Source organism: Zeus faber (assembly GCF_960531495.2).
Source record: "Zeus faber genome assembly, chromosome: 19".
NCBI lineage: Eukaryota > Metazoa > Chordata > Actinopteri > Zeiformes > Zeidae > Zeus > Zeus faber.
Window position 1 is genome coordinate 21,283,678 of NC_137206.1, and position 12,500 is coordinate 21,296,177.

General features: G+C 44.2%; 1 protein-coding gene across 1 annotated transcript in view; it reads left to right on the forward strand.

Moving 5' to 3' along the window:
- Nucleotides 1-3,387: 3,387 nt before the first annotated feature.
- The window catches only part of LOC307245027 (coagulation factor XIII A chain-like), a gene marked incomplete at both ends in the record, with an annotated part of 16,784 nt that continues 7,671 nt past the window's right edge, over nt 3,388-12,500 (forward strand). Inside the window, 15 exons of the mRNA XM_080020437.1 lie at nt 3,388-3,438; nt 3,675-3,762; nt 4,053-4,232; nt 5,155-5,394; nt 5,519-5,637; nt 5,744-5,851; nt 5,973-6,147; nt 6,484-6,622; nt 7,403-7,506; nt 7,601-7,689; nt 8,396-8,549; nt 8,688-8,785; nt 9,022-9,129; nt 9,585-9,680; nt 9,962-10,098. Of these exons, the coding sequence (XP_079876563.1) occupies nt 3,388-3,438; nt 3,675-3,762; nt 4,053-4,232; nt 5,155-5,394; nt 5,519-5,637; nt 5,744-5,851; nt 5,973-6,147; nt 6,484-6,622; nt 7,403-7,506; nt 7,601-7,689; nt 8,396-8,549; nt 8,688-8,785; nt 9,022-9,129; nt 9,585-9,680; nt 9,962-10,098 (1,886 nt within the window). The remainder of the gene's footprint in view (nt 3,439-3,674; nt 3,763-4,052; nt 4,233-5,154; nt 5,395-5,518; nt 5,638-5,743; nt 5,852-5,972; nt 6,148-6,483; nt 6,623-7,402; nt 7,507-7,600; nt 7,690-8,395; nt 8,550-8,687; nt 8,786-9,021; nt 9,130-9,584; nt 9,681-9,961; nt 10,099-12,500) is intronic.

Below are 12,500 nucleotides of genomic sequence, written 5' to 3' on the forward strand. Positions count from 1 at the left end.
ACATCCACAGTCATCTGCTTTTATTCTCTTCTATTCCACATCCCGACATCATGACCTTGTTGTTCCGGAGTGGGCCCAGGTCAGGAAAGGAGGAAGGGGAAGTGAAATCGTGTCGTCCGGGAGCAGCCGTGGTGTCATGACAACCTCCAGGAAGCCCAAACCCGGCTGTTTTTGATTCTCTCGCTTTTCACTTTCCCCCTAATGTATTTAGGGACACGATACGTTTGTCGGAAAGTGACGCCTTTGCTTTATTGCTTTTTGAGTTTTTCATAATAATGATAATATAAAATAATAAACAATACCATAATAAATCTAACGGTTTGTTTTACATAATAAGAGGAAAAGCTAAATAAAATAAAAACTACGATAACAAGCAAAACGCGGTAAAAAATAATACACATAATAATAAATAAAAAAGAAACCATAACATTCTGCAAAATTTAAGTTGACTGTATGTAATGTCATTTATTTTTAGTTGCACTTTGCTCTAAAAACAAACCTTATATATATATATATAATCAACGCAGGTGAGCATCCTGCAGAAAATGTCACAGGAGTGTTTTTTTTCGGGTTCCTGAAAGCAGCAGCTGCCTTTACTGCTTTTGTTCCGAATTAGATCAGAGAAAGCAATTTGTCATTAGAGTCCAGTGGAGAAGATGGAGAAAGATGTAGGAGGTATCGGCAAGGGTTTTTAATCTCAGCTGACTACCTGACAGAACAAATCTTTCGTTTTCATTGTGGCATTGGTTTTCCCATTTTGCCACTTATTATTGACGCAGTAGTAGACGTTCCAGAGGCTCTGGTAGTGAGAGCCCCAGATGTACGATCTGACTCATATTTTACCAATTTATTATTTTACCCATTTAAAAAGTGTACTTATTTTATTTTATTGTGTTATCATTTCTTATTTACATCGTTTGATAGTCATTGTGTTTAGTTTGTAAATATTCTTATGATATTATTATTATTATTTTTTTTTTTTTATTATCATTATTATTATTATTATTATTTTTTTTTTTATTATTGTTATTATTAATAATAATAATAATAATAATACTATAATTATTATTGTTGTTATTATTATTATTATTATTATTGTTGTTTACAGTATTTTCCTGTTTGTTTGTTTATCAAATCACAAAATTACATTATCAAAATCAATCAACTGACATCAAATTGAATTTGATCTCTATATGTACATATAATTCTTTATTTATGATTGCACACCTTATGCACACAATAAGTATCTTTTCTCAACCTATTAGCAAAATCTGACAAAATAAGAAGCAGATGACGATGGTGATGATGATGATGATGATGACGATGATGATGATGAAACATGTAGAATTTGGTTCATAGACGGACACGATTGACAAAGGCTTCGTTCAACCCGATGTTCATTTTCTATTCCGGCGGCAAGAACAATCCCCCAAAACGATTGGAATCTCCACGTCGTGGCTTGAAGGACAGTGTTTGGGTGTGGGAGCTGCAGGCAGAGCGGCGCCGCGGGGGAATTCTGAAGACGACTGATAAAATAATGATTTGACGGCAATATCGTTTGGGTCAAGGTCACCCTGATGTGTTTAAATGCCGACGCAGCACATTACCGAAACACACGCACGCACACGCACACGTACACACACACACACACACACACACACACACTTCTCTTTTCAGAACACAGAAGGAGAGAGTGTGTGTTAGTGTATCTATCTATGCGTGTGTGTGTGTGTGTGTGTGTGTGTGTGTGTGTGTGTGTGTGTGTTTGTGTGTGTGTGTGTGCGTGCGTGTTGGGGGGGTGTTCGAGAGAGAGAGAGAGACATTGTGTGTGTGCTGATTAAAAAGGGGAACCTTGTTGTGTATATAAAGTGGTCTGCGCTCCTGTGCAGCACCGTTGTTCTCTACATCCAGAGATTCAAACTTCTTCCTCCACTTTCCAAGGTAAGTTACTTTTAACAACCACTTTCTTTCCATTCAAGGTATCCCCGCTCAGGGAAACAGAACAAGAAACGTTTTGCGAATGCGGGACGAATTTTCTCTGACTGAGCTGGTGCCGAGGGCGGAGAGGGTGTCACAGCGGTCTCGGCCAAACGCATCCTTACATAACACCGAAAAAGATTTTCTGATTTATCCTTCGCTCGGCTCTCATTTTCTCGCGATGAAGCGTTGATTTTGTCGTTCTGATAACAGCGGTGGTGCACGCAGAGCTTCGCAGGGAGAGAGAGAGCCTTCCGCCTCATCGCTTCCGACTTGACCAAAAACGGCCCCGTAAAGTGTCGCCTGACGAAGGGACGTGGCTCGTATCGGCTTGTTTTTGGGATAAAAAGGCGTCGCATGAGGTCCCGTTAAAGGTGTCTGCCCTTTTTCTCACAGAGGTTTTTCGGGGGTTCGGGGCGTCGCCCCTGGAAAAGTTCAAAACGTTGACTTACAGTTTCCGTTCCGAAACAAACAAAAAAAAAGGCGAAAGGTGTATACGAGGCGAGCGCGCAAGATTAGTTTTACGGTTTTGAAAACGAGGCTTTCATTTCATCTGGACCGCACGCTGAGACACCACCGATTGTTCGGCGCCTGCGTTTTGAAGGGCTGCGATGGCCTGGAGAGGGGAGTCATGCGAACGGCAGACGACGACGGCGGAGAAGAAAATGCCGATCGCGAACGCCGCGGCGGAAACACGAGCGGTGTGTCGTGTGCCGCCGCCGCCCCCGCCGCCTCTTTGCCTATTTTCTAAGCGGGTAAAAAAGGCTTCGGACCGGAGGCCGCGCAGAGGAAACGTGGCCGCCTGCGACGGGACTCCATCGCGCTCCTCGGAGAATCCCGCCCATTGTCACCGCGCGGAGGAGCGTCGCTCCGAAACAACGGGCGACTGTTTGGGAGAAATTACATTAGCATAAGCAAATTGCGTGGCCTCCGAGGAACTTGTTTGTGGCGTGAAAAGAAAATGGATGACGGAGGGGTGGGGGCGGGGGTCTTTCGCTCCTGAGGTATTGAGCTTCCTTTTTGTGCTGGAGCTTCTATTGTGTGAGGTGTCGAGGGAGCGAGAACGTTTGCAGGAGTGTGGAGAAGCCTTGATGTGCAGTCCAACAGGTGCCAGTGTGTGTGTGTGTGTGTGTGTGTGTGTGTGTGTGTGTGTGTGTGTGTGTGTGTGTGTGTGTGTGTGCGTGTGAGTCCCCATGTTTCATTTCAATGTCAGCTCAGTGAAATTCAACCTGATTGACATTTAACCTCATTGATTGACAAAGCATGAATGTTACACAAGCAACATGAGTGAAAATCTCTCTCTCTCTCTCTCTCTCTCTCTCGCTCTCTCTCTCTCTCTCTCGCTTGCTCTCTCTATCTCTCTCTCGTCAGAGACTTAGTGACCTCTGAGCCTTAACCTTTGACCCAAAGATGTCGCATCAATCCAAGTCCCATCTGTACAAGGGCCGCTACAATGCTCTGGTACTTGCTTTCTTGTGTCTCCTATATTATTGTTGTTATTATTATGATTATTATTATTATTTCTTCTTCTTCTTCTTCTTCTTCTTCTTCTTCTTCTTTTTCTTCTTCTTCTTCTTCTTCTTCTTCTTCTTCTTCTTCTTCTTCTTCTTCTTCTTCTTCTTCTTCTTCTTCTTCTTCTTCTTCTTCTTCTTCTTCTTCTTATTATTATTATTATTATTATTCCTGTTGTCCTCCAGGTGGACACCTCCAACTTGGAGGAGGTGGAGTACGACCTGCCAGAGTATGAACCCGTGATACCCAGGCCTCGAGGAAATCCACCTGGCGGTGTGTGTGTGTGTGTGTCTGTGTGTGTGTGTGTGTGTGTGTGTGTGTGTGTGTGTGTGTGTGTGTGGGAGAGATAGACTGAACTGAGAGAGAGAGAGAGAGAGAGATGGGTCTGCCTGCTCGATTACCTTAAACCATAATCTGTTGTCCTTTTGTTCATTTCGTCATCTCTCTTATTTGCTCTCCCTCTCTCTCTCTCTCTCTCTCTCTCTCTCTCTCTCTCTCTCTCTCTCTCTCTCTCTCCTCTCCATCTCTCTCTCCCTCCCTCCCTTCCCTCTTCCGCCACTCAGACAACCTCGTGGTGGACAGCGTGGACATGTGCATAGATCTGAACGTGGGCGAGCACCACACTTCGCTCTTCATGATCGACCGGCTGGTGGTGCGTCGTGGTCAGGCGTTCTTCCTCCGCATCAACTTCAACCGCCCTCTGAACAGAGACCAAGACGTCTTCCATGTCGAGTTCTTGATCGGTCAGTGCAGTGATCAGCTCCAAAAGCCACCGCCGCCGTCTTCGACCGGATAAATGTGGTTTGGCGGGCTTTGTTAAAGGACCAAACTGACTGGGTTTTGGAAAAATGTCAAAACTCGATATGGTCAGAAACCTGCTTTAAGACGTATCTTTTTATTTGTTGATTCCATGTGGAAGTCACGGCACTTTTCGAATGGAATGAACAAATACAAAACACGCACACCAACGCACACACACACACACGCACACACACAAACACTACAGTGTAACACTCCTACAAACAAATTTTCTCATTAAGAGTTAACCAACGAGCAATTTGAAAAGTGTCAGTTCCTTAAGCAGCCGCTCAGTCGTTGTCGTGGCTAATTAAAACACACTGCCCATGGCTCTAGATCAGCACATGTAAACAAAGACACACACACACAAATACCAGTGAACATACACACACTTTCATACAACACACATGGACTTTATTCAACACACACACACACACACACACACACACACACACACACACACACATTTAAACAATTTCCATTTCTAGAGATTAAAGCTGAACTTCAAAGTTATAACAATTAAGTCATTTCTGAGAGAATAATGCATTTTATTGTTATAGCACCTTTCATACACAAAATGCAGCTGTAAGTGCTTCACATTAAAAAAGGACACAAGACAAACAGGCAAATGGAAAATAATTGTACACAAAGTGGATAAAAGGCACCTGAAATGTATTTCAAATTGAACAGACGATTTTGCACAGAGTTTAAAACCCTTGAAAACATAACAAGAAAGAAAACAACGCAAATAAAATAATTAAATATAATTAAAGAATGATGGATAATAATTAAATAGAATTGAAAGAGTAAATAATTTCATTTAAAATTAAAAAAAATAATAAAGGGCATGCCCTCCCCCACCTCCAGGCTCCCACCCCAAAGTGGTTAATCGGACCAAGTTGGTGGTGTCGTTTGGGGGCGAGACCGAGGGCCTGTGGACCGGCCAGATCGAGCAGCTGGAGGGGTCCTCCGCGCTGGTGTCCATCTTAACACCCCCCAGCTCCATTGTGGGGAAGTTTCGTGTGTATGCCGCCAGTGAAGGAGGGTCCCGCACCAATAGAGTGCCAGAAACAGACCTGTACCTGCTGTTCAACGCCTGGTGTCTTGGTCTGTACAGTAACCTGTCTGTCTGTCTGTCTGTCTGTCTGTCTGTCTGTCTGTCAGTCCGTCTGTCTGTCTGTCCGTCCGTCAGTCTTTAACCTGCCGCGTGTGTGTGTGTGTGTGTGTGCAGACGACCATGTGTTTCTCGGCGATGAGGCGTCCAGAAGTGAGTATGTCTTGAATCAGAATGGGATCATCTACCAGGGAGAAGCCTCCTCTGTTTCCCAGAGGAGCTGGCTGTATGGCCAGGTGAGCGCACACACACACACACACACACACACACACACACACACACGCACATGCACACACGCACACACGCACGCACGCACGCATTCAAATCTCGCTCTCTCTCCAGTTTGACCAGGGCATTTTGGAGGCCTGCATCTTCATCCTGGATAAATCTGGTATGCCCATCTCCGACCGAGGCGACGTCGTCAAAATGGTCAGGATGGCGTCTGCCATGGTATGGGAAACCTCGAGAAATTGGTATTCATAAAACAAAATATTTGGGAGACAAGAAGCACAGCCCCTTTTCTCCGGGTTGGGGAGGGGGGGCGATTCAATTGTACCTTTTGCGGCCGCAGATAAACTCCCAGGACGACAGCGGCGTGTTGGTCGGGAACTGGGGCGATGACTTCTCCATGGGGACGTCGCCCACGCTGTGGACGGGCAGCGTGAAGATACTGCACCAGTACCACAACTCCGGGGTGCCCGTGTCATTCGGCCAGTGCTGGGTGTACGCCGGGGTCCTCAACACCTGTGAGTCAGATAAGATAAAATAACACTTTATTAATCCCTGAAGGGGGAGGCTGTGTTACAGCAGCAAAACCGTGCGAATAATGAAAGAAAAAGGAAAATATGTACATTATGTATATATAATATACTGTATATATATATATAATACTTTTACCATTGTTAAATACAATTGTGAACTTAAGACTTCATCAAAAGTCAAATTTTTTTGAAGTCTTTCTCTGTTTCATCATACCCCACACACACACACACACACACACACACACGCACACACACACACACACACACACACACACACACACACACACACACACACACACACACACACACACACACACACAGTCCTGCGGTGCCTCGGCATCCCATCCAGGGTGGTCACCAACTTCTGCTCCGCTCACGACAACACTGGGAACCTGAAGATCGACCTCATCTTCAAACCCGACAAGACCCCCGACGAGCGCAACACCGTGGACTCCATCTGGTTGGTCCACACGCCTGTCGATCATTTCCGTTGCAGGGACACAAGCGAAGCGACTCCCATATCGGCACCTCTCCCCTTTGGCTCCAGTGACGCTGATGTATTAAAGTTTCAGAATCAGAATCAGAATCAAGAGTTTACAAACCAGTGCGAGGGATTTGTCACGGTGAGGTTTGGTGCGTTTCTTTTCAGACAATTACCATCAACAGTGTGAATAAATTACAAATAAAAGAATAGATAAAATAAGGTAAGATAAAATCTAATAAAATTCAAATTGCCAAATATACACGAATCAAATATATGAAAACATACAGAATATACAAGGTACAATTAGTATGGATATATATATATGGTATACATTATTAATTGTGTGGTTATTCATGAGTAATATGTTTCATATATAGCATAACACTTTGAATAAATATTATATAAATAAATACATTATAATAAAATACATATAGAAAACAAATATTTAATAACAAATACATGACTCTTGTGAACAGATTAAAAGGGGGCAGGCACTACTCGCTCTGTTGTGACTGTTGTGGCTGGTGTGGCTGTTGCCAGACAGCCACACCAGCCAGGTGCGAGACCGTGTTGGTCATTCCATCGGGGTTGTCCTGGGCAGTTTGTCACCAATCTCTGTTGCCAGGATCCTCGGGAACCCTCTGCTGTTTATTTATCCACCTTTCTGTCAATTTCATTCAAAATGAATTTGTTTAGATGGGTTATATTTGTACAATGTAATGTCAATTTAGGGTATATCGCTACCTCTTTCTGTAGGAACTACCACTGCTGGAATGAGGGGAATATGATCAGAACCGATCTGCCTTCTGGCATGGGGGGCTGGCAAGTGGTGGACGCAACCCCCCAAGAGACCAGCGATGGTGGGTAGACAGAGAGATAGATGAATCGATGGAGGGATGGATGGATGGATGGATGGATGGATGACCATGTTTTTGATTCCGTTTTTGCATTTAGGACACTTTCGCTGCGGCCCTACATCGGTTGTCGCCGTCAAGAAGGGTTTGGTCTGTTACCAGTACGACGGCAAATTCGTCTTTGCTGAGGTACAGTTGAGGGGGATTAAATCCAAATGATTCGAAATGAAAATGCACTCCGCCATTGGGGAAGGGATTTCCGTCGTTTGTCCAGTTGCTCTCGCTGGTATGATTTTTCAAAGCTGCTCAAACAGGAGGGGTTTGCTGATGATTCACTAGCAGAGATTCTCACTGAGTCACTAAATAAAGCAGAAAAGTGTGTTTCAAACTTTAAAAAGAAGCTCATCCCACTCCCATAATGTTTCAGAAGCCTGTAGTTCCATCAGCACTCACCCAGTGGGAATGGATGCCCGGTAGTCTCAGTGGCATGCCCCGCTCCGAGAGCGGCACAGCCAGTGGAACCCCTTATACTCGCAAAGGGAGTTGGAACAAAGGGTCCTTTAATCTTTACACTTGGGCATATTTCTGGGACATATATATTTTTCGAGTCAATTGTGAAAGAAAGAAAATCCATACAGACTCAAACAAAAAAAACAAAAACGACTATAAAGTAATTGTGACACACACACACACACACACACACGTAGGGATGGGGGGTTTTACCAGTTGCTTGTTGATTGCTCTAACAAGCAACAGCCACCCTGCTCACGGGCCCAATTGCCTAGACCCAAGATAGGTGTGGCTGCTTAAACCACCCCACCCCCACACCACATACCACCAACATCAAACTGAGACAAGCCTTGAAAATGGTCCCCACCCCCCGCTTCTCTCCTAGGTGAACAGTGATGTTGTATCATTCACTTCGGACAAATATGGCAACCTGACGCCCTTCAAGGTGCAAACGGACGTCATCGGCCAGCTGATCCTCACCAAGGCCGTGGGCGCCAACGCGAGACAGGACGTCACATTAAATTACAAAAACAGGGAAGGTAACGAGCCCGCAGGCAGACAGGCAGACGCAATCACGGACACACATTTCAGTAGACACTCAGACGTGTGTGTGTGTGTGTGCGTGCGTGCGTGCGTGTGTGTGTGTGTGCGTGTGTGTGTCCCAGGTTCTGCCGCAGATGACCAGGCCATGGAGACAGCTATGGGCTTCGGCATGGAACGAGACCAGCCTGATCTGCCAGAGGGCCGGATGACTGTTACCATCACCGCTGATCAGGTCTATCTATCTATCTATCTATCTATCTATCTATCTATCTATCTATCTATCTGTCTGTCTGTCTGTCTGTCTGTCTGTCTGTCTGTCTGTCTGTCTGTCTGTCTGTCTGTCTGTCTGTCTGTCTGTCTGTCTGTCTATCTGTCTGTCTGTCTGTCTGTCTGTCTGTCTATCTATCTCTCTCTCTCTCTCTCCAGGTCATGATTGGTCAGGACGTGACCCTGGTGATCCACTTCCAGAGTCAGTTTGACGAGCCCCAGGTGGTGCAGGCTCTGCTCTCCTGCTCAGTGGTCTACTACACAGGGGTCCAGGCCAGCTCCTTCAAGCAGCAGGAATTAAACATCAATGTGCAGCCCGATCAGCGTGAGTGTGTGTGGGCGGGCGTTGCATATATGGTTGAAAATAACACGAATAAACACACCTGAATCTCCACCAGCATTAATAGGACACCGGGATTGTCAGGAAAAGAAATCGATTTTTTTTTTAATTAATAAATATATATTTTAAAATTATTTTAAAATATGTGTTTTTATATATATATATATATATATATATATATATATATATATATATATATATATATATATATATATATATATCCCCTGATTTAATCTCATGATTCAAAAAAGGGATAGTGCTGTGTTTAAACTGACATCTAATCATCAAACTAATGTGTGTGCCCCTGTGTGTGTGTGTGTGTGTGTGTGTGTGTGTGTGTGTGTGTGTGTGTGTGTGTCGCTCAGCTGAGATTGTGACGGTCAGGATAAGCCCACAGGAGTACATGTCTCACCTGGGCTCCCAGAGTGGGCTGCGGTTTGTTGTGACTGGAGATAGCAACGGCCAACCGCTGTCCGCCATGAAAGTCCTCAGCCTGCGATGCCCACCTCTCATCGTGACGGTGACACACACACACACACGCACACACACACACACATACACACACTATTATTATTAGCCCTGCAGACCCCTAATAATAATATTACACTTAAATATTAAATATTTTTATTATATCATTATATTATAATTAGAGGTCCAGCTATATTTATTTTTATTGTTGTTTGTTGTTTGTTGTTGTTATTATAATTATTATTATTATTATTATTACGATTATTATCCCCCACGTTACTGGATGATGGGACTGTAACCGCGTTATCTGGTTTTCCCGCCCTTTCCTCCAAGGCGAGTGAAGTTGCCCAGGTGAACGGTGACATGTTTGTGACTGTGTCCTTCACCAACTCCTTCGACTTTACACTGAAGGACATCAGCGTGGGGATGGAGGTGGGCGGGGTTATGGAACAGAGGGTCAAGAAATACAGGTACACACACACACACACACACACACACACACACACACACACACACACTCAAAGAACAAGGCCGATCAGTGAGACACCAGACTCAGATCTGACCAATCAGAGACTATGGGGGAGGAACTAGGCCATTTTAGGATGGTGTGTGTGTGTGTGTGTGTGTGTGTGTGTGTGTGTGTGTGTGTGTGTGTGTGTGTGTGTGTGTGTGTGTGTGTGTGTGTGTGTGTGTGTGTGTGTGTGTTCCAGTCAGCTCCATTCCATGGGCAACATCACCTGGACTGAGACCTGTACACCTTTCCGAGCCGGAATCAAGCTCATCCTCGCCTGCATGGTGTGCAAGAACATGCCTGAGGTAACGCCCCCCCCCCGTCAGCATTAAATACACACTTTCACTGCTGAATACTACAATAACACTTTAATATTTTCAAAGTTACTTAAATCTGCCATATTTTGTATTATTTTGGATCATTAATACAATTTGAGGAGGCGGAAGCGCCATTGCTGTAATGTGGAATTAACATATAACAAAATGAGGTACTTCGACAAAAATATACGTTACTGTAGCTGTCCACAGGACCAGGTATTATCAGGATTAGCAGTAGACAGGATTGTTTGAAGGTTGATTTCTCACCATACTGTACGTTTTCCCTAAACCCAAAAATGTTGCCACTTTTAAAAAAAATAACCAAAAACATTGGAAAATATGAGATGTCATCGGGGTTAATGTGAAAGTCTTTTTAAAGGTGGAGCTACACTGATTGAAACAGAAGAGCATTTCTGTGTTTGTTTGTTTTTTTCCCTAATGCAAAGTGTTTCCGTGCAGATTCAGGGAGAGACGGAGGTCACCGTCATAGACTGAGCTGGTCTGTCCACACGGCTGTGACCAGCCTCCCTGCAGCGTGCTTTGACTCCATCACCGCCGTCATCACAAATATATTCAGTTGGTTTTGATCCACTTCTTTGGCTGCTTTTACTTTTTAAAGAATGTTTTGAGCCAAATCTACTCTGACATCATGAAATACAACTTTGAATTTAAGGAGGACACGTTCACATTTACCCAATTCCCCCACGAGCCTTCATTTGAGATAACAGCTCAAACACTTACGTGATGCAAAAACATTTTCAGCCCAATAAGCCAGACCTTCATTGAACAATTTACCATTATTATATTCAGTCATCTCCACGTTAAAATATTTGTATTATTTTTTGTTATCTGCTCTTTATCAAATGCTGAGTAATCAAAACCCCTTCTCATTTGAAAAATACTTGATTTTATCAGTTGTGTTTGAATTACCTAATTGAAATCATTTTTATTCATAATCATTTATAATGTCAACTGTGGAACAAACTCCAGTGGGTGCAGCACTGATCATTCCTCTTAGCACTCGAACTTTTCTTATATTTCAATAACTGTGATTCTAACATTTAATCTATGCACTGCCAACAATTAGCAATAAAAGCATTTTCAAAGGCACCAATGTTTTTGTTTTTTTGCCACGTGTCATTTTTAATGTTATAAATGACTCATGTCATGGAGAAAGCAGCACATGTGAAGCATCGACCCTCAGGGAAGAGAGGAGGGCTTCTTAAATGTTCCATTCATGCTCAGACTTTGAAAATACACAAACCCTGATGATTATTTTGGAGTTGTTTCACGGTACCAGACAACAGCTGCACTGATCCAATTCCTCCCAATTCCAATGCGTCAAAGTCATTGACCGTCCGATCATGTCGCACTCCAAGGATGATCCGAACACTAACTTCAACATCAGAAAGTGTAAAGCTTTACAAATAATAATAATTCAATTTAAAAAAAAAAGGGGGGGGGGGGGGGGGAGCAGTTTCCTCACACCGCCGCTAGAGAGACCCCGCAGCCTTCTGAGCGCCCAGCAGCTCTCAGTACCACTTCCCTCTCGTCCTCCGCCTCCTTTTTTTTTTTTTTTTAGTGCAGGATGCGAATTACATTCCTTCCCTTCTACGTTCTGACTTAAACTGCTCCGGAGCAACATAGAGCTTTAGTTAAAATAAAAATTAAAAAAAAAAAAATATATATATATATATATATATATATATCTTGGCAACTGAGGTAATAGCAGCAGTGTCCGTGTCAGTTATTGCAGTTCGCATGTGCTCCTCCATATATACGGGTTCCGTCGTTGCGTGGCGGGGTCCGCCTCTCCGGGCGAAAACGCAAACGCACAAGAGACGCAGGCTGCAGCGAGGAGCAGCTCCTACGTAAAACAGACGCACGCACGCACGCACACGCACGATCACCCTGACCGTGATGATTTGCAGATCATGAACACTGGCGCCCCCAGCGGTGGAGCCCAGAAACGGCCTCGCCGCCTCCCCCTCGGCCTCGGTCCTAACCCGGTGACGTCACGGCGCTCCGACAGGGGACGCTCTGG